This window comes from Polyodon spathula, chromosome 8, assembly GCF_017654505.1.
Source record: "Polyodon spathula isolate WHYD16114869_AA chromosome 8, ASM1765450v1, whole genome shotgun sequence".
In the NCBI taxonomy this organism is placed as follows: Eukaryota; Metazoa; Chordata; class Actinopteri; order Acipenseriformes; family Polyodontidae; genus Polyodon; species Polyodon spathula.
The window spans coordinates 28,495,959-28,517,886 of record NC_054541.1 but is presented as its reverse complement, the minus strand read 5'-3'; the positions used below and the strand labels follow the sequence as shown (position 1 = coordinate 28,517,886).

The 21,928-nt window shown below is 37.8% G+C and overlaps 1 protein-coding gene across 3 annotated transcripts; it reads right to left on the bottom strand.

Moving 5' to 3' along the window:
- Positions 1-1,868: 1,868 nt before the first annotated feature.
- LOC121319729 (N-acyl-phosphatidylethanolamine-hydrolyzing phospholipase D-like) lies at positions 1,869-21,927 on the bottom strand. 3 transcript variants are annotated; one of them, XM_041257469.1, is made up of 7 exons: positions 21,679-21,927; positions 21,387-21,589; positions 14,788-15,115; positions 9,921-10,567; positions 8,498-8,612; positions 8,133-8,262; positions 1,947-2,073 (listed from the first exon to the last, which is right to left on the bottom strand). In XM_041257469.1, the coding sequence occupies exons 2-7, from the start codon at positions 21,410-21,412 to the stop codon at positions 2,045-2,047; spliced, it is 1,275 nt and encodes a 424-aa protein (XP_041113403.1). In that variant the 5' UTR covers positions 21,413-21,589; positions 21,679-21,927; the 3' UTR covers positions 1,947-2,044. The 3 variants fall into 3 exon arrangements, with proteins under 3 accessions (XP_041113404.1, XP_041113403.1, XP_041113405.1); XM_041257470.1 differs by lacking the exon at positions 8,133-8,262 and having other exon boundaries at positions 1,869-2,073; positions 21,679-21,925; XM_041257471.1 differs by lacking the exons at positions 21,387-21,589; positions 21,679-21,927 and adding an exon at positions 17,012-17,176.
- Position 21,928: the final 1 nt, after the last annotated feature.

Sequence of the window (21,928 nt, the reverse complement as noted above, 5' to 3'; positions counted from 1 at the left end):
TTATTGCCACCCCTAGTTAACTCAACCCAATTAAAGGGATAGTTAGGGTCAGCTGTTTGAACACTTTGGTTAACAGGCCTGATTTGGCCATCCCTGCCCAATATAAATCTGACTAACTTTGGGCCTTACCATCAGATTGAAGTTGTCAGCACACAGATTCTAGAGGCACATTATGCCACGATCAAAAGAAATTCCTGAAGACCTCCGAAAAAAAGTTTTTGATGCCTATCAGTCTAGAAAGGGTTACAAAGCCATTTATAAGGCCCTGGGGCTCCACAAAACCACAGTCAGAGCCATATTGTGCAAATGGAAAAAGTTTGGGACAGTAGTGAATCTTCCCAGAAGTTGCTATCCTGCCAAAATCTCTCCAAGAGCAAGGCGTAAAATCGTCCAGGAAGTCACAAAGAAGCCTAGAACAACATCCGGGGATCTGCAGGACTCGCTCACCTCAGCTAAGGTCAGTGTTCATGACTCCACCATCAGAAAGACACTGGGCATAAATGGGATTCATGGCAGAGTAGAAAGGCGGAAACCACTGCTCACTAAGAACATGAATGCTCGTCTCAAGTTTGCCGAAAAGCACCTGGATCATCCTCAAAGAGTTCTGGAACAATGTTCTATGGACAGATGGCAAAAACAGAACTTTTTGGCCAATATGGACCTGCTAGTGTCATGATTTGGGGATGCTTTGCTGCATCAGGACCTGGACGACTTGCCATCATTCTACAGGAGAATGTCAGGCCATCCGTCCATGAGCTGAAGCTGAAGCGCAGCTGGGTCATGCAGCAATTCAATGATCCGAAACAAACAAGCAAGTCTACATCAGAATGGTTGAAGAACAAGAAAAGTTTTTAAAGTTTTGGAATGGCCTAGTCAAAGTCCAGACCTAAACCCCATTGAGATGTTGTGGCAGGACCTGAAACAAGCAGTTTATGCTTGAAAACCCACAAATGTCATTGAGTTGAAGCAGTTCTGCATGAAGGAGTGGGCCAAAATTCCTCCCCGGCGCTGTAGGAGACTGATCAATAACTACAGGAAGCGTTTGGTTGCAGTTATTGCTGCTAAAGGTGGCGTAACCACTTACTGAGACTAAGGGGGCGATTATGTTTTCACACAGGGGCATTGGGTGTTGCATAACTTTCTTTAATAAATAAATGAAACAAGTATCAAAATATTGTTATTTGTTCACTCAGGGGCCCTTTTATCTAATATTAGATTTTGGTTGAAGATCTGATAACATTCAGTGTCAAAAATATGAAAATCAGACAGGTGGCAAATACTTTTTCACGGCACTGTACGGGTTGTTTTGTGTGCTTTTTGGAGTTGTTATGTTTGATCAAATGTTTGTTTACAGACGGGCGCTCGACTGAGTCTTGCTGCCTGCCTCTCTTCTGTATGTGTTCTCTGTGCGTTACCATCGTTGGTAGTGCCACATGACCTGTTTGTTTACTTTCTGTTTTTTGTCTAATAAATCCTGCGCGCCTGTGATGGCGTTTCAACTCCAATTCCCATGTCTGTATGTCTTGCAATGCGGTTACCTACACATGTGACATGAGTACCTTGTCAGAATACCGTTTAAATGTTGATCAGTGTGAAGGAATCTTCATAAAAGTACTATATATTGATATTCAATTCAAATTTGCCGTTTTGTCATTATTCTGACACAGAAAAATGCCAAATCCTATTATAGTGTACACCCTGATATAACAAACATTTCTCCAGGTCCCATGGGGGTTCGTTGTAGTGAAGTTAGTGTGTGTGTGTGTGTGTGTGTGTGTATATATATATAGATATATATATATATATATACACACACACACACACACACACACACACACACACACATATATATATTATATATATATATATATATACACACACACACACACACACACACATAAATAATTAAACGGGAACCAGTTATTATTTCTGCGATGATAGTTTTCACTCGAACGCGTCTTCCTCAACATTCAAATCTTTCGATTCTCCATGCTTTAAAACAAAGAAGTTGTCGTGGTTCAGTCCGTATCTCTCCATGGCTTCTTTAAGTTTGACAGGTGGATCCAAGTAAAACTAAAAAATAAAAATAAAAAAAAAACAAGTACATTTTTAAAACCCTGCCGAAGTATAGTACATTAGCACATTTTAAACATAAACCCCCCAGTTATGTGAGAAATGTAGTGCTGTTTAGGATTTGAAAGGATTATTACCTCCACTGCTTATTTTGCATTGTTTAAAGGCTCAACTGATCACATCGAAAGGTATCAGCAAAAAAGCAACTTTGTTGTACTTCTCGTAATTGGACCAGCATGAAATGTTCTATTCTACTGACAATATAACAGGAATAGATATAAAAGTACAGTTAATGTAACTGCTTGTGAACTGTATAGGTTTTTTTTATTTTTAGATTTTAATTTGTTGTTTGCTGTTTAGAGCCATTCCCCCCTTCCTTGTATATAACAATTGTTTATGAAAGTGGCTGACTCTGCTTTTGAAGCTTGAATGCAATACTGCACTTGTAAACAAAAACAGGAGACAATAAGACTCGGCTAGCGTGTTAATCCCCTAGCTGCTGTTTGTTCAAACACAACAGGACAAAAACGTGCTACAAGCCCACATTTGACTATCTATACAGATACAGATGATTTCCATCCACATATATATTTTTAATCTCTTTGGCAATCTGTATTAAATGTTCTACTGAAGCCAGTGTTTTTTTTTTGTTTGTTTTTTTCCACAGCTTTGGGAGACAGATATCACTTTCCAGTGTGTGCACCTCCAGCACTAAAGCATAGAACTGATACTGCTGTACAAAAAAGCAGTGGCCCCTTTGCTAGGAGTGTATCAGGCTTATGTCCTTGCATCACCTACAACCCCGACCCTGTACACGCTACACTCTCCACTGCTAGCCTCAAGTCCGATCTCAGACTTGCTCACCAGGTTACAGGTTGCCTACATCCCATTCTGACACCAATGTGACATTTTTACTGGTTCCCACAGGCTGGGGTCCCCCCCACAGAGTGAGGTAATCGGGATTAAACCCGGCACTTTCTGCACCGAAAACAGCTGTACAACCGAAACCGCTGTACCAAAGAGCCACAGCCCCTTCGCTAGGAGCATACAAGGCTTACCTACAACCCAGGCCCTGTGAACACTACAATATTCTAGATGTTCCACAGGAGCATATTGAAAACCATCCAGAAGAACAAGGCCCTTCAAATGAAAGAATGTGCAATAAAAACAAAAAAATTCAATAAATTTAATCATTTTTGTTGGTTCCTCAATTGCACAATGTTACTTCCAGGTAGCGTACCCATATATAACATCCCAAAATATATTTCACAAAAATATTTTTTGTTTTGTGCTATATGGTCCTATTTAAGTAAGAAATTCAAAGAAAACATTTTTTTTCCTCTGCATTTTCATAATACATGCAATAGAGGGGTGAACTTTCTGCTTTTCTCCAGGGCAACTCTGTCTGACTGAAGAAGCTGTCTGTTCTTTTCTGTTTCGTTCTTTGCTTGTTTGGCATTTTCCATTTCGCAATTTGAGCAAAATAATTTGCTCAAAGACTGGAATTACCATTCATTTTGTTCTTTGATCATTTTTAAATGCTCAAATCGGAAACTGGTTATTTTTGTAAGTGACTGACTGAATCCTGACTCTGAGTGTAACATATGCATTTATTTCACCTTGGATTTTCAACAATGCCCATCAAATGAAGCCGAGTTAGCCTCCTTGTCCAGATGTTAATGGCAGGGCAGAGACTTGGACAGAAAGCTGCATGGTTAAATGTGTTAATGCACCTTTTTAATTACAAGTGAACACACACAAAATGGTACAATCACTTAACAAAACCACACTGGTCAAAAATAAAAGGCATAAGGGCCAAAACAAAAGGTCTGACAAAAACTCACAAAAATGTAAACAAAACATACAGCACAGCACGGAACATGAAACACAGACACAGCCCTCCACCTCTATCACCAGCATCAATCCTGATCCTTTTTCTAAATTACCACCCATAAAAACACCTATTTTACTCACCCGTGGCTGGAGCCTAAGTAATCATTTATTCACTTATCAGCTCCAGCTACATTCCCACGTGTTTTGACGGAGAAATTTAACCTCCTCCCTGACCAACCTACTATTCCCTACACCAACACACACCCGTATACTGGCAGGGCTTTCACCCTGCCACACAGTCACAGCCTCCAAAAAATAGCAGCTGCTTCAGAAAGTGGTTCTTCCTGCCTCAGGCAATACTGCAGAAATAAGCATTTCATTTTCTAATGTTACAGAAAATAAGATGGTGGAGCTCTGTGGATCTTTACTATTTAGTTCTAAGCTGTAAATAAAAATGCTGCCTGCAAGTTCTCAACAATAAGCCTCCTGTTGCTGAAAAATGTGTCATTGCTGGTTATCTGTAAAGCGGCAGCTTATGAATATTTCAACACCAGAACTGGTTGACATGAAAAAAAAAAAAAAACCTGCCTCGGAAAGGGCACTTTTAAATTAACAATAAAAAAATTCTGTCTCTGCTTTAAGCAATAAAAGGACTGGAGCCCATTAAAAAGGTGGAAAGTTCTTTGAAAAAAAAGCATGAAACCTAATTTCCAGGTATTTTTGTAATTTATCAATGTTAAGCTGGCCACTGTTCTGACAGCAAGCACTGTTATGTCTTGAACATGTTTTACGACTGCTGTACTCTTTAAAACAGGCTAATTTACCTAGTGAGAAAATAAAGGAATGAACTGTGGTTAAAGCTAATGCTCAAGCATGCCCACTATTCTAGCATTAAAGCAAAGTTTGTTATCTTCCATCTCCTAGAGATGGCTAGTTCTGTTATTTCTATAGTGCCTGAATGCTCTTGTATTCACTCTATTCTTCTGCTTATGTAGTAGAACTCGCACTGAACACAAAAGCCTTTTCAGAATTCTTCACACTGAATAATGATGGGGTTCTGTGGCCCCTGGTATTTAGTACTACACAACAGTCCTAACTTGGAGGGATATAAAATATAGAAGTCAATAGGGAAAACTTTAATGTATTTATTTAACTGTGAAATTGGTGATGTTGGAAATAAAATTAGTTTGTAGTTTAAAGTTTTGAATACATTTGTAATTCTAATATGCAGAATTTCTTCCATATAGTTTATCACTCTAAGCTATTGTGTTTTTAATTTGAACTTAATACTTAATAATATAATACTGTATATATTAATATAATTCTTTAATAGCTTCTAAGAGAAGCAATCCATAATACATTTAGGAGTAAATTATCTTAAAACACCAGTTGTAGCTGCAGTGTATCTGTATGATGATAGATAGGATAGGGGTTATTTCATGTTAAATGGACCAATGGTTCCCACCTCACTGCATCAGATTCTTTTGATATTGCATATGGAAGTACCTGGAAGATTTTTTAGGTAGAATGGAATCTCAAAATATTAGGTCTCAGCTCTCATTAGAAAAAATGAAAAACCATATTGTACTTGTGAGAACTCCTGAAACCATGCAGGTACCACCTTATCTGTAGTTTCTCCAGGTTATCTAACAACAACAAAGACTATACATGTAGGTGTGAAATTCTGCCTGTACTCACTGGTACTCTGTACCGAGACTTATTTAATGTCCTTTTCATCCAAAATGGATGCATTCCATCCACACAGTACACTAGTGCAACATTTCTCAAATGCGCTTTCATTCAGCACAGTTAGAGCTGCTTGCATTCTGTTTGATCATTCTGCTTCTGTTAGCTGCTATTGGCCACCATTAATGTCAGTATAATCACTGCATGTTGATTGGCTGAGCTTTCATTCTGATCAAATTTCATTTTGGCATGCGTCACAAATCTCCACCCATTTTGCTTTGCGTCAGTGCTCATTCGTCGATCAACGACAGAAGACCTTAGCAGTGCAACGTGAAAACAGTGGTGTGGAGTAATTATTAATGAAGTAATAATTATTTTCTTTAGTGCGGCAGATAAACTGAATATTCGAGCGACCACTGCTGCACATGAATTTGGAGGCAAAAATCCATGTCAGATTTGGAAAGTGAGTCAGAGTCGGGATACAGATGCAGGTGTGCTTCACACTTTTCAAACAAGGGCCTAACTTGCAAGGTACATGTCAAGCATAGTGATCAGCGTTTTGTTTTGTTGTGATCCTGGTATTTTCTGTTATGAGCAAAGTAATAAATGAAAACCAAAACGGTGAGGTGTTTTTTCTTTGTACAATGCCTCCTTTTCTAAAACATTTTGAAGAATTTATTTAAATAATGATTTTATTTATGAAAATGTGTCTTTTGCCACTTTGTTTCTTGTGCAGAAACCACAATACCAGGGTTTTTTTTTAATTTTTTTTTTATATATATTATTTTTTTTTAAGTCTACTTTTATGCTGTTTCTGCCTGAAAAGTATTTTTCTGGAATATATCATGGTAATTAATCTATACATAAACACAACAGAGAAAGAGACAGAACATATTATTTTAAGCTAAGTAACAAGTACAAAACAAATAAAACAGGGATATATGTTCTAATCCTGTTCTAGGTCCTGTTGCAGATGAGTACCCAGGGTCTGGAAAGTATGGGGATGATTTCAGAGAATAGATGGAGATTAAAATGGCCAAGTACATCATTAGTAGTAGTAGTAGTAGTGCCTGTTGCATAATACATTTGAGGGGGTATTTTAGTCCCTATTGTGCATTGTTTGACTTAGACCTTTTTATATCATTTTTTCACAGCACAGTTGTTTTTTTTATACCATATTTTATAACATCACCCCTTTTTTCTTGAAAAAAAAACCCCCTCCCTTCAGCAGTTACTGCATAGTGTAATATTTCTTCATGCTTGTCATTTAAGGGTTAACTAAAGTGTCATATTACAGCACATGACTGAGTGATACATGCTTTCAGTATTTTCAGCTTCCTTGTTTATGGTGAACTGGTTATATATAATTGATTGAATATAGTTATTTTTTAAGGCTTGTTTTGTATTTATAAATGTATCATGTACCAATATGTATACATTTTAAAAGTATTTATTCATTGGCACCCAAATTGTCTCATTTTTTAAATGTTTACACCCAGCTGTGCACAGGAGTACCTGCACTTTTTTGTTGAGAACCAGGTAAATGGTTGCTGAGTTATGAAACTATATTAGCACTGCTGCATGTTCCTAGTATACCTCAAGTGCACTACAGTATATATATATATAACTAAGTGAACACATTTACCAAGCATGAGAAACAATGATTGTTGGTGATAGTTTTTAGATGAATTCTTCATGTTCCCCTAGTTGTGAAATCACTTTATTTCAAATTTAATGCAAGCCCTGTTGTGGGAGTTGTTCAGTAATCTATGAGGGCACTTCACTGGCAGGAGATTGAAAATGGACTGCCCCCTCAATGACCTTGAGAGTGCTTCATTCCGAGCCCTCCTGCACTGTCAGCACAACAGAGAAAGGAAACAAATACAGCCCAAACCCACATACACTATACCAACAGTTTTTAATAGTTTTTTTCTTTTTCTTTTTTTTTTTTTTTTTTTTTTAGGAATCTCCTACTGCATTCCAATTATGTAACAAAGGATTATTATAATCCAGCCATGTTTTTTGTCCAAAAGTCATTGAGACTTTTCACTGGACTAACCATCAAATAAAATGTGCTTCCTGGAAATATCCCTGGGCAGACCCCATTACAAACCTGAACCTCATGGGTTTATTTTAAACAGACATCTGGTCAACCTTCTACTTTCTTAGCAACTTATGTAGCGACCAGTGACGTTAGAAAAATGTGCATTTAACTTTTAAATATACAGTAGGATGACACATCTTTCCTTTTATTGTTTATTTTGAGCCACACTATGCCAGAATGCTACTCTATTTAAGCGATAGAGCCTGTAGAAGGAAAAAAGCCTGTATTTATGCGCAGATTGATTTAAAAGTTAATTCACAGTTAAGCACTTCAATGTTCCAGCAGGCACCTATGCAAAATAGGTCCCGCTAGATCTGGAAGCTGATTGACTGTTCGCACTCAACCGTTTTCTATTTTGAGATATAAGTGATCACAATGTAATATTCACCTTCACTGGGGAAATTAAATTTGTATAGATACAAACAGGTCACGTTACCAGAGGCGTTCAGAGATTTCAGTTTATTCACAGGTGCAACATATTGTTTCCTGGGATGTTCTGTGCATTTACGGTGGTTGTAAGAATACACATTGAAGAGATCAGAAAGGTGCTGGGGTTCCATCCTCAGCTGTGGGAGGAGACAAACTCAGCCCAGCACACTAAACACTGCTGATGCACAGTATTGACTAATTACAACATCTCTCTTTCCCACAGGGGCACACACATATTTTCCAAAAACAAACAGTTGAATAAAAAGGGATCTGTCATACAAAGATCTATTACTGTATCTCAAAAAATACACACTCACATTCTAATATACTCATTATATTTGGTTGTTTCCCGGCAATGCAGTATACACATACCTCATAAGCTAAAGCAAACGTCCCCCAGTGAATGCCTAGCGAACATTTTGCCTGGACATCAATGTGAATCCTCACCGCCTCCTCTGGATCCACATGCTGGGCTTTCATGAACCACCTTGTGGAAAACACAAAAGTAGGACAGTGATCATGTGCTACACTATCAGTTGCACACTAAGCAACTACACATTAGGATGACGTGGCTCATTTAAATATAGCCAGTTTACACAGCACTAAATTTAGCAAGCTACAGAGCTCTTAGTTACTGGATATTGACTGTGCATTAGCAAGTGCAGATGGTCATAAACTGTAAATGTACTATAGTATAGTATTGATATTTCCCAATAAATGAGGCAAAGCAGTGTTAAGCACATAGTAAGTGCACAAATGACAGCAACTGGAAACTCCAGGTATCCCACCTAACCAACCAGTGAGCCTTTGGAATCAAACAAGAATCTGTTAGAAAAACACTGTATGAAAACACAATGCTTTACTAATACTTTATTCCTAGATATGCATTTAGATTATCTAGCTAAGATGTCCAAGGTTTAAATGCTGCTCAGCCACTGACTTACACTAGCTTCCCCAGGTGTAAAACTGGACCTCTCAGGATATGTTTTTTTTATTTTTTGTTGCAATTAATCTGCACATACAGGTTATTTTTATTTATTTTTTTCAAAGTCTTCTACACCAAATCAGTGATCATGGGACAATCAAAAGGCCAGTTATGTTTTTGAAATAAAGGTGCAACACTTCTTATTCGAACAACTAACAGTACCTCTCAATAGCAGGTCTGACAGGCTGGGAAAGACAGCATAGCAACAGTCATCTTCTGCTAAAGCAGCATAGTTTTTACAGATTGAACCCAACCTGGTGATAACTATCTTATCTACACAACTTCCTGGATACATAATATTTGCTTTCCACGTTAGTGATCCAGGTAAATGCATAACAGACTGCTGAATCACAGTGTGTGTTCTTTCACACCATTAGTCAACTGGTCATTAAAATAGAAATTAATAAATAAAAAAACAGTTCCCGTATTTTGTTACTATCAATTGTATAAGAGAAGTCCACACAGAACAAAATTTTAGCAATCAATTACAGTAGTTAAATAAAAAAATGACGCGGTCAGAGATGTAATCTCTGTAATAAAGCAGAAGGTTATACAGTAGCTCTGCTATGCCTGCGTTACATTCTACAAGCAGTATGTCACTGTAGAAATTCAGAAACACATATCTAGTTTACTGTGTAAAGGAGATTCTTCTTTTTTTACATATTATTTGAACAAACCATCTCCTTTCTATTAAAAACCTGTTAAGCCAAGAGCAATCAGAACTGGAAACAATTACAAATAGATAACATTCTGAATTCCCTTATTTACAAAAATGAAAACGAAGTTTCTTTTTTTTTTTTTTTTGTTAACCTTGGTTCATATGCTCCGATGGGAATAGCTGCCAGGTCAAAGGGGCCAAACCGTTTTCCAATCTGCTCAAAGGCTGAACAGTAACCTGTGTCCCCAGCGAAGAAGAAGCGGTTGCCGGGTCCCAGGACGGACCAACTTCCCCAGAGCACCCTGTTATCATCTGTGGGAGTGCGCTTGCACCAGTGCTGTGCTGGTGTGAACACAAAGGTGACCTCATCGTGGCCTGGGACGCAGTTCTCCTCCCACCAGTCGAGCTCAATGACATTCTCGCAGCCACACTTCTGCATCCAGTCCATGAGGCCCAGGGGCACAAACCAGCGCAGCTCGCTGCCAAAGCGCTCATTCAGACTGGCCACTGAGCCGGAGTCCAGGTGGTCGTAGTGGGTGTGGCTGATGACCACGGCGTCGATCTTGGGGAGCTGGGCCACCGAGCAGGGGGGACCCCGGAACCGCTTAGGCCCCATAAACTGTAAGGGGGAGGCCCGCTGGCTGAATACCGGGTCAGTCAGGAAGGTCAGATTGTCCATCTCTACCAGGACAGTGGCGTGTCCCAGCCATGTGGCTCTCATCCCTGCACCTGTCTTGCCAGCCAGCTGAGGGTTCTGAATGAAGTAGGGCTCCAGCACTGGCAGCTCCCTGTCAAGCTCCTAGAGAGAGAGTGAGAGCGAGAGACAGAGAGAGAGAGAGAGAGAGAGAGAGAGAGAGAGAGAGAGAGAGAGAGAGAGAGAGAGAGAGAGAGAGAGAGAGAGAAATACTGACTTCATTAAACATGTTTACAACAAGTATGTCAGCAACACTGTGGGTGGTCAAACACCCCCATGGGGAATAAAGCAGTTACTGGGACAACAAAAGAAAGGCCTGTGTCACAATAAAGCCAAGATCCCAATTAAAGAATCAAGGGTCAATAAAATACATATCAGAACCAGTACCAGATGGAAATTGAGGTCAAATAATAATAATAATAATAATAATAATAATAATTATTATTATTATTATTATTATTATTAGTAGTAGTAGTAGTAACAAATTCTACATTAAACATACGCACATTCCCCAAACAGTACACAGGTAACACACAATTGAGATTGAAAGGCAAACAGTGCTAACCTTGATTTACACCTTCAGTTAATTCCTACATGGATCAATATTTTTTCTCCTCCTCAAGATCGACATTTCCACTAAGATTTTTTGGCTCAAATTACACAGCGCTACACTCCAAGCAGCCTTCCCAAAGTTAACGATTACAAATCATGCATATCAATAACCATTTGACCGACAAAACACTCCTGGTAACAATTTAATTTGTAGGCACTAGCTTCCAAGTTTAGCAAGGAATCATAAAGCGGGGTATTGAAAGGTTTCTGTTACAGTACACGTCACGTCATGTTCAGGCAGAAAAGGTTTTTTAAGCTCCAAGTATTGTTTTGTTTTACAGATTTTACAAAAGAATACCGGACAATGAGTTTAATCAAGTTCAGAATGCAGAAAACAAAAGTTAATGGCTACAGCAGAGCTCAGAACAAGACAGTCACACAAAAACGATCTTCCAGCAGTTCTTCAGGCACCAAGCCATTCATATCACTGGAAGTGTTCCAAACAGGACAATTGCTTGAGTTTGTCATATGCAAGCCAGCTGTCTGGAATTTATGTAACAGATAGTTTACCAGAAAAGCCTTGAGTCAAAGCAAAAGTATCTTTGTAAAAGACCTACAGCTGGAATATAACAAATGATAAAATGTTGCAAAAAGGTCAAACATTATTTCCAAGATTGTAAAATGATTTGTCAGCCCTGTTTTTTTTCTGCAGTTCTAGTGTCCCAAGTTGCAGAAACAGATTTTTGCCAACCCTCTTAACTCTGACTGATGGAGTCCAATTTCAAATTTAAAGCTTGGTCTGTTGCAAATTGAAACAAATTGGACTGCTTTCAAAGGGCTTTCAACTCGCATGCTGGGGCACATATAATTCTTACCTTAGACCTTGGGAATAAAACTTTTCGAAAACAGGATCCATTGTCCAAGCATCGAAAAAGTGAATAGGAGAAGTTTGCTTTGATTCAATTGTGAGTATTTGGGACAATTAGAGGAAAGTGTTTGACCACCCACAATATTAAATTTCTATGGCATCGTACAATGCTGACTAGCAAATTGCCAGGTATCAAAGATCAAACCACTGCTGATACAGCTGGGCTTGATGCCATGTCTTCTAAGGGGAATGCTGTCTGATTTTGAATGAGGTGTAATAGTTAGGTGCAATATTAGTGGAACAACTAATAGAGAAATTCAGAGAAAATCATCAAGGAAAATGAATGGCAGAGGGAGACGAGTACTAATTTAAAGTCTAAAGAATGGAGACAGTATCATCCATGCTATATATTAACTGTACATGGTCGGTTAATGGTCCACAATTATTTCTAGGTAGACTGTGTAAACCTCTACATCTCCTGGTGCAATTATGGAAGAGATGGTAGGTCTGCTAAGATAGTTGGATGTGCCATAGACTATAATAGATGCCAGTACTGAGGAATACAAATGGAATGCATACATCATGTTTGTTAGGGCAAGGCACACTGCCTAGCCAGGGCCAGGCACAAAATCTCTGGAATTATAGAAGCTCCACTTCCAGCTGTCTCAACAGCTCTTTCTATTAGGCAGAATATATATATATTTTTTTTAATTAAAGAAACAAGGCCTTTCTTTTAAAACATATCTAAATATGCAAAGATATCTAATGATTATATTCTTCAACAAAAAAAAAAGAAGAGCTGTTCAAGTAAGAACAGGCCTTTATTTCCTGAGCCCCCAGGCACTTCTCTGATCATGTGTTTTTGGGTGTGGTTCCAATTTTATATTTCTAAAAGAATTTCCCTTCCTTAGGTATGTTGTGTGTCAAGAATTCAATTATCATTAGGCCTCAAGTGCACGACTGTCTTAATCAGAACTTTGCCAGGAACCTCTCATTATATTACAAGGCAATCATCTAACTAATTACACTGAGGAACAAACTGCTTATTCTAGAGCAGGGGTTCTCAGCCTATTTTTTTTTTTTTTTTAATCATGCCCTATCAAAGCGAATTATTATTATTATTTTATTTTTACTTGGCACCCCCTGTCCACAATAGTGAGAATTATAAAGCACATATCAGAAATCATTCACAGTGAAGTATTTGCCAAAAATCACACCTTATCCTGTCTACACTCTGTGCATCGAACACCACTCTTAATTCCAATGTTCTCAAAAAGAAAACAAAAAAACATACCTGGTACCTGATCACCCTATGAAACTTCCCTGTTTCTTAAAATGTTTATTAACTTGACACTAGTTTCTCCAAAGAAAGTATTTGAATTTTGTATTATTACTATAATTACTGTATTAGAAGGCTTACCACGTCCCTCCTAGTAATTTGAGAACTGCTGTTCTAGTGCTCTTAATCAGCTCATTTCACTGACTTGCATTGTATTCACATTTCTCTTACCCTGTGAATACAATACCTGTGGCACCATTTACCAAAAGCTGCTGGGATCCTATAAATACAGACACCCACTCCACCCCAATGCAGACGTCATGCAAAGAAGATACTGTAGTGATATGAAGTTAGGATATTTTGATCTGATTTTATTGGCTTTAGTCTTTCTTTTAATGAAGCTCAGAGTTAAATGAAGTTAAATGTTTATACAATTACAACAACATAAGGAAAAATATTTAAATGCCTGGGGGTTTTTTTTGTCTACATTTTCAAGTTATGCTAGATCAGATGATCTAACCAACTGATTATCCTAACATTTATTTGATCTTAACTCAGTCAGATGAGAGTTCAGATATTGGTTTTAAGGAGATTAGGGATATAAGGATATGCCAAAGTGGCAGCAGTATCTACAATAAAAAGTGGAGGCAGCAGCTTGTATCAGTTTTGGGTTTTTGCAATGCAGCCCTTGGCTCGACTGAAGATTATATTGTAACAATACCATTGGCTGTAGATTGAAGCATGTGACGGTTGATTTGTAACATTATACTTGGAAACACATTGTACAGCTTTCTGATTGGTCAACACTATACTGCAGAAACTTCTGACTGGTAGAGGAACAGGAAATTGAGAAACAACACAAACTTGCTGTACAAGCATGGCAACCAGCACTAACAACAATCCATGGAAATTAAAGCTTAACTTCTTATATGGAAATAAAGTTGAACTTGTTTGGTTTTTTTATTGGACATTCAAATTTCCAGACACCACTGCCCTTGAATACCTTGATTCTTTATCTTTGTCTTTCACCTCTGCAACCAACTGTAAAAAACTGCTAAACTATTGTTCTGCAACTAAACCCATTCCCTAATGTTTCTAGTAACAGTTTATAGCATGACTAAAAACTACACAAATATGTGCAAGTTGTGTTATTATGGATAATGGAAGCAGCGATATAAACTAAAAAAAAAAAAAAAAAAAAAAAAAGCAAGCAAATGTCACTTTGAAAATGTTATAAACAGATTTCTAATACTCTATAATGAAACCTCAACCCCAAACCAAATATCTATTAGTTGTCTTGGGGATCTCTTGATGTTTCCTTCTCCCAAAAACCCTGAAGAAAAAAACTCTTCTTACAAGGTGGTGCCACTTGATGCCAATTGGGAGTAGTTACACTTTTAAGCATATTTCAGCAGACAGGCCTAAGACATTTAGCATTTTCAGCATTCAAAATAATGCTTAACAAATTATATATTATACAAATATCACTACATGTTTCATTGACCTGACAGGAAAGAAGATGGGTGGGTGCTTCCAGCCAACACATTCAATGAGACTCAACATGGGTCATACCTTATTTCACAGTATGGTAGAATGGAAATATACTTCAAAGACCAGGCAGAGTACCTCTTTAGAGCTGGGAACTTTGCTGTGGTCCTTCTCTGTGAACTGCCATTTCAGCACGTTGTACAAGGTAGGCGAATGCCACGTGGGCCAGGGGTTGACGAAGTGGCCGTGCTTGTCCTTCTTGGACTTAGTGACGTCCTCCTCCAGCCTGTAGTCGAGGCGGAAGCTCTTCCTGGAGGAGCGAGAGGAGCTGCTCCTCCTCGAGTCCTGCGAGGAGCTCCCACGCTTCTTCACCACCTCTTCCCCTCTGGCTGGCTCTGTGCTGTTGCTGCCACCGGGCTGCTCCTCCTTCACCTTCTCTTCCATCTCACCCAATGGGGATCTGGGGCTGCACAGTGGTCAAAGCACTTGTCATTTATTTTAATTTCAGTGTCAAAGGACTAGATTTACTTTGCTTCAGGATGACTTTTTTTTCTGAACTGAAAATACAATGCCTAATATAACAATACTATTCAGTACACATGGCCACACCACAAGTGTGGAATAAATAAACTATAGTAATGTCCCTTTATAATTATACTTACACGCATGTAGTAAATTGTCCTCTATCACTGCAATTAACCTTTGTCAATTATTTCTGTTAATCAGTAAAACAAAGTCAGTCGAAACCAAAAACATCAGTTATTGATTATAAAGCAAATGTATAGTATGAAAAGTTACAAATTGCATTTTGGTATACTGTGTTACTACAGTACATCTATAGCACAGAAGCAAGTGACAACTGTCAATACAAAGCAAATATTTTAAATTACTTTGTATACTATGGAGCCAGCTGACAATTATGTGTCACTATCTACAAAGTTGTGTACAGTATTCATCAAATATGGGAATAATAAATCCTGCTGCATAGCATCTTTAGCTATTTTAGGTCTGTCTTTATTCAAACTCTACGTCCTTTACCATAATAACTACATACTGAAGCCAGGGAAGTGAATGCAGTCCTTGAGATAGTTAGCCCATGCCTTTATTTTTTAATCTTGTAATAACTCCAAACTTCTATGAAGGGGAATCTTATTTTTTAATACCTGGCCAGCATCTACCCTGTAAACAACCTTTTGATCCAGTTCTTGGCCTCTTAGCATGAGACACTGAGCAACTTTTCTGTGATGTAAAGTTGTCAGCTGCTAGCTAGAAAATAAGACAAGGCTTCCTTTGAATCAGCGTCTATCTGTTTCCATCACTGTTGTTTGCGATGGTACAAGCTTATGAATGTGACCTTTGCCCATCATAGTATTGAATCCATCCTCCTGTATTGTGAAAGCTTGCCCCCACCCTGCTACTGCTATGTACTGTAAATTCAAAATTAGTGAATCAAAAAAATCAATATATGTAGAAATGCGACGTATGGCGAGACAGGCACCTCCTTATATCATATCCCCAAATTTTGATACTCTTAATAACCATGTTTCATCACAATTGGAATAGTTGTTTTCTAGATGTATCTTAAAATCTGCAGAGGACAATAATAAGTCAGCTGTCAATGCATAACCTATGAACTACAGTATGCATGTGAAGCCTGTTACTGGCATCTTCCATACTGATAAACCGAGCTCTAATGTCAAAGGAACAAAAGTTTTCCATTGTTCCATGCATCATTATTTATTCTCAATTTAAACTGCTATGTGACAGATGGTCCTTGATTATGTGTCTTTAATGACAGTCTCACTTGGTTCAAATAAAACGTGACACACTCTTTACTAAGCTACTGTTATTAATAGGTATTTTGGAGAAATTCTGTACATGAATCTTGTTCTACAGAAAACAATAAATACAGATAAATACACTGAAATATAAGTAATTTGTAAGTAGTGTATATTGACAATGCACCTTTAAAAGTCTTAGCAGTCTTTCGGTAACTGTGCTTTATGAAACGAGGTGTAGCTCCAGAATTTTCAAAATCGAACTATGCATTCATCTTGACAAAACTAGTTGTACCAAAGCATACACAAAGATGCAATGCTTCAGTCTCCTGAAACCCAACTGTCATTCAGATTATTTACATTCAAAATCTGAAACTGTTTTCCAATCTCAATAAAAACAAAACATGTTGCAGCAAATAATACGCTCCTGTTCAGAAAAACAAAACAAAACAAAACAAAAAAACACAATCTGGTAAATTAATTGTTTCAAACAGAGACTACCTATAATGTTGTCAGCGTTAAATCTGACAGTTTATTCACCTTGGACTACGAACGAACGTGGGAAAAAAAAAAGTTTACTGTACCTTAAATCTGCATGTACAAATGTTCACTATAATTCCGATTTTTGTATTATTATTATCTGCATCAACACTGCAAGGGCTGTTCAAGTCTGGACCGATCTCCACTAGGAGATTTTGCTTCTTGCCTCTGATTCTATTACAAAGTAACAAACGATTTCTCTGACGTTGTTCTTCTAGACTGTAGCTACAACATGTGACAGTGCCTTATATGGGAGCCTATTCAAATCATATTCAAATACTATACCTTCAATTCAGCGAATAGCGTGTTTGTACGAGATACCGCTTCGACACAGCCAAAATAAAAACTCAAGTTTGTTATGTAAGTACAGTACCAGTATATCGAAATGAGTTATGTTTCTAATTATTCTCTTTTAAACACCGACTGCGCAAGCACGATAAAGTGTGTATTATTATTATTATTATTGTTGTTATTATTACAGAGATTTCCTTTAACCGATATGTCAGCAGCAGGTCTGTAATGGTGAATACGGGAAGACCTCTCATGCTAGCTCTGAGCCAGTGTTCAGGTACAACAATTTATTTAGTAGCAAAATCACACTGAATCATCTTTCCAATGACCTGTATGTGCAAGCTAATAAAAACGCATCCCCTGTAACAGTGGAGTGACTAACTGGGCTACCAAGATATTGCCTTAATTTGCAAGAATAATCAGGTGTCAGTGCTGTGAAAAATCTGGTCATGTATAATAACTACTTATTACCAATGCAAAATTGAGTCAACTTTGGCCACGCAAATGTCTATGAAAAAGTACACAAGTATGTTACTATGGCCTACAACATTCACAGTATCCATAACATCACAATTATACAATAAGACAGAATATAATTATAGTGTATCCAATTTTATATGATCTTAATGCCCAAAAGCTTGAATAAAATTACTACTTTTAGGATTTTTTGGAGATTCTCTCAGTATCCTTATTCTTCTTGTTAGTGTAATTCAGAAAGGCAATATGTAGAAACTGTATGTCTTTAAATAATAATACAAAAAAAACCCTCTGTCACAAGGCAAGTGCATGTGCATGTGAACATTCAGCACAGCTCAATGCATCAGTGGTAGTTTTCTATTGCTGTGGTCTATGAATCAGTATGGTCTTTAAGATCATAATATATATTTTTTCTCATAATTTTATGATTACTGTGGCTCAATAACACAGTGGTTGTTAACCAGTTAATACAAATAATACACATTGTTATACTCCTTAAAATATATGTCAGTAGTTTATAAATTATTTGTTTCATGTTCTGAACACTATGAAATTGTTTAAGGTTTTCAAGTAATATAGATCACTTTTAAATAATATACACTGCATTCGAGGGCACCCTTTACACTAGATTTGTATTAAATTACATACCCCCCATGTATATTATGACATATTTATTGTGTTTTTTCTCCTCACCACAGCCAATCCCCACACAGCACAAGTGTTCTGAGGGCGTGTGAGCGTCCTTTGATCTCACACTCCTAAAGCCAGAATCACTTTTACTATAAGCAATCCAGAGCAGAGGTGGGCAGGCTGCCGAATCCAGAGAACAGAGATCAGCCCTGATTTTTATCCCCTCTGAATGTGTTTGGTGTCTGGTAAGTAGGGTTTGCTGTTGCACGGTGAGGAGAAGCAATCTCTGCTGGTTTCCCAACCACCACACAGGAAGCATAAGAGCCAACATGACGCCCTTCTTGTGGTCCCCAGCAAAATGCAGCCTCTTTGGACAGCCTGGACACAAAGTGGGTCCGTCCAAGCTGTGTGACTCATACTGTGCTCCCAGCGGCAGCGTATTACTGGATGAACCACTCGGGGACCACAAATGACTTTTAAAAAAAAAATAAAAAATTTATAGATCTTCAATGGTTTAAGTTTCCTAATGCAGAATCATGAAAAAAATGTCCTTGGCTGTAACTTCAAATAATGCATGAAGCCTGAAGCAAGTTTGAAAACATTATGCATAATTCATTCTATGCAGAATGCTTAAAAATGTCATGGCTTTAAATGAGAGCTATGCCATTCATGTACTACATTGATGTGCACTGTTTATAATATGATATATTGCACTGCTAATACATAGACATAAGAAGTGATAACAAATATTGTTCAACAAAAGGCAATTTATGCAAACCAGTTTCTGTTAAGGTTATGATCTCGAAGCGAATGTGTTTGAAAGTCATGTCATGAAAAAATCATTTAAACTTTATATTGCGTGTGTCCAATATAAAAGGTCCCCATGATAAATGTGTTGAGTAATTTTACAGTGTCCCATGCTTAAACTTAGCATTTATCATGACTCTCTGTGGTTTATACAATACTTTACCTTACTTATCTGTACTATGCTTTACTACACTTTGATACATGTAGTGCAGTAATCTTTTATAAGGGATCCAATACATTAAGAGAAAGACCAAGGAATTTAGTCTGGAGCATTATTACTAACACTGCCTAATTCAAAGCTAGCATTACAAAAAGAACAGAACTCAGGGGGCTCCCGAGTGGCGCATACAATAAAGGCACTTCGCGTGGAGTGCAGGATACGCCCCATAGCCTGGAGATCACTGCTTCAAGTCCAGGTTATGCCATCACCGATTGTGGCCGGGAGTTCCCAGGGGGCTGTGCACAATTGGCTCAACACCACCCAGGTGGGGAGGGTTCAAGTCAGCAAGGTAATCCTCGGTTCACCACGCACCAAAGACTCCTGTGGCCGATAAGGCGCCTACAGGTCTGCTGTAGAAGCCACTCCCAGAAGTGTTGTCCTCTGGCACTATGGGTCAGGTGGCTTTGTTGCAGACCTACGGCTTGGCAGGACATGTTTCAGAGGACGCATGTGTATGCCGCTATTTCCCGACTCAGCACGGGAGCCGGGAAAAAAATAAAAATTGGGGAGAAAACTGGGGTAAAAGTCATTGACGACAACTAAATAAAAAAACAAAGCTTAAGCATGCAGATTGAATTACTTTAACTGAAATCATAATGCATTCGAGGTGCAGTGTACAATAAGTACAGTGCCCCCTGTGGCAGGATGACCCACCACATGTGTGTACATTGTGTTTTATGTTGTTATTGTTGGTGTATATATATATATATATATATATATATATATATATATATATATATATGATATATATATATATTGGTGCACGGGATACAACAGGGCTTGGCGCTCAAGTGATTTAAAATATATTAAAATATATAGGCACGGGATTGCACAATCACTTTGCACAATCACTTCACATGCAGATAAAATGTGTATTAATATGTGAGCACCGGGAGTGCACAGATTAGTTCACATGCTGGGATTCAAGTGAATAATGAATTAGTAAATGAATCCCAGCACAATTGTATATATCGATGCACAAAGCACTCACTTGGGGTTGTGTGTTTGTGAGTGGAGATCGGATGTGGAGAGGAGGTAAAATAAGAAGAAAAATAAATAACAATTACTAAGTGTGCTGGCTTTTAAACCAGCACGATACTTGTTATTTGTCTGTGTGTTTTGGGCATCACGCCAGTTTGTTGTACAAAGTGTTTTTGTGCTTTGTTCAACTCTTATTTTGCAATAAACCGGCGCAGTACTGTGTGTTCTTCTGATCTGACATCACCACCACCAGCTAGCCTTCCACACCCCTCAACACACCCTTAGTCTACTTATTACATAACACTGTATGACCAGTAGAGCTTCAAATTCCAGCGATATCCCTCAGTTTTACTAAAGCACTACATGCACATTTCTGAAGGTTTTTACATTTCAGTGAACGGGACATCCATTTTAATTTGACAAAATCTTAATCTCTCAAAACAGCAGAATATCCAAATACTGCCACTGTTTAGATAATTAAAATAGTGCTCTTGTGGTACCTTCATTTCAATCTGTAAAAATATGTAAGGAAGGGTCATATATTAAATGTTTGAAATGTCATTGGTATTTACATTCAGAATCTGAGACCTCGACTCAGAAAAGTAACATTTTCACATATGTAGCATGTTTTTGATTGTTTATTGCAGACACAATCTACAAGGTGGAGAACTGGGGAAGAATGACTTTTGTACACCAGAATGTCAGGATTTGTTATAGTGTGACTCCTCTATTGGCTGAGGAGATAACGAACTTATATATATATATATATATATATAGATATATATATATATAATATATATATATCATATATATATATCATTAAAAGTAATGTGTCATTAATCATTGCAATCAACATATGTTTCGAAGACTATTTTGACGTTCCAGAGTTTGTTATGTTTCAACGGAAGGACAAAAGTTGCTGACTTTAGTAGACAACGATGCAATTAAATCGTGGCTATAACAATATAGTATACTGTATTGAGTCAATATGTCATTATAAATAAGATATTCACCTTTCTTCGACATCTTGCTTTTCCATATTGATTTTTTATTTTTTATTTTTTTTGGCACAGGCTGCACAAGAAAAACCTGGAGGAAGTCTGCAAATATTTCTGGACTTTACCACCGCCAGCTGATGTAGGAATTGAAAGCCTGAGTACCTCAATCCCCCCTGTGTCTGACAATAGTTGGCTATAGCTGAACGAACTTTAGCACCCTGTAAGGAAGAGAAGCGAAAAGGGTTATAAAATGGAACACATCGCCTTATACATTGTGCTTGCCAACTGTACTATTGTACACACTCACCAGTTAGTCACACGGTAGGCTGTGTACCGAAACTGTAGCCATCTTGGTAAAGGAATAATCTACACACAAAACCACTTGCTCTAAGTAAATGAATTTATGTGTATTGCTTTACAGTGTTTCGGTTCCTTTATCTAATCAACTCACAGCTACACTTTCCTCTTAATCCTTAGAAATATGGCTCTTCTGTGCTCTAGTAAAATATAAAGTCTTCCATTAAAATAATTCACGTAGACCCAAAAAGAAATGATTT

Bases quoted from the DNA above. Each gene is read 5' to 3' on its own strand.
- LOC121319729 (XM_041257469.1), bottom strand. From the start codon at position 21,412: ATGGAAAAGCAAGATGTCGAAGAAAG. The intron at 10,568-14,787 runs GTACTCTGCCTG...CTCTCTCTCTAG, and splicing joins AAGTTCCCAGCTCTAAAGAG to GAGCTTGACAGGGAGCTGCC. The intron at 8,263-8,497 runs GTATGTGTATAC...CTCCTCCCACAG, and splicing joins CGTTTGCTTTAGCTTATGAG to CTGAGGATGGAACCCCAGCA.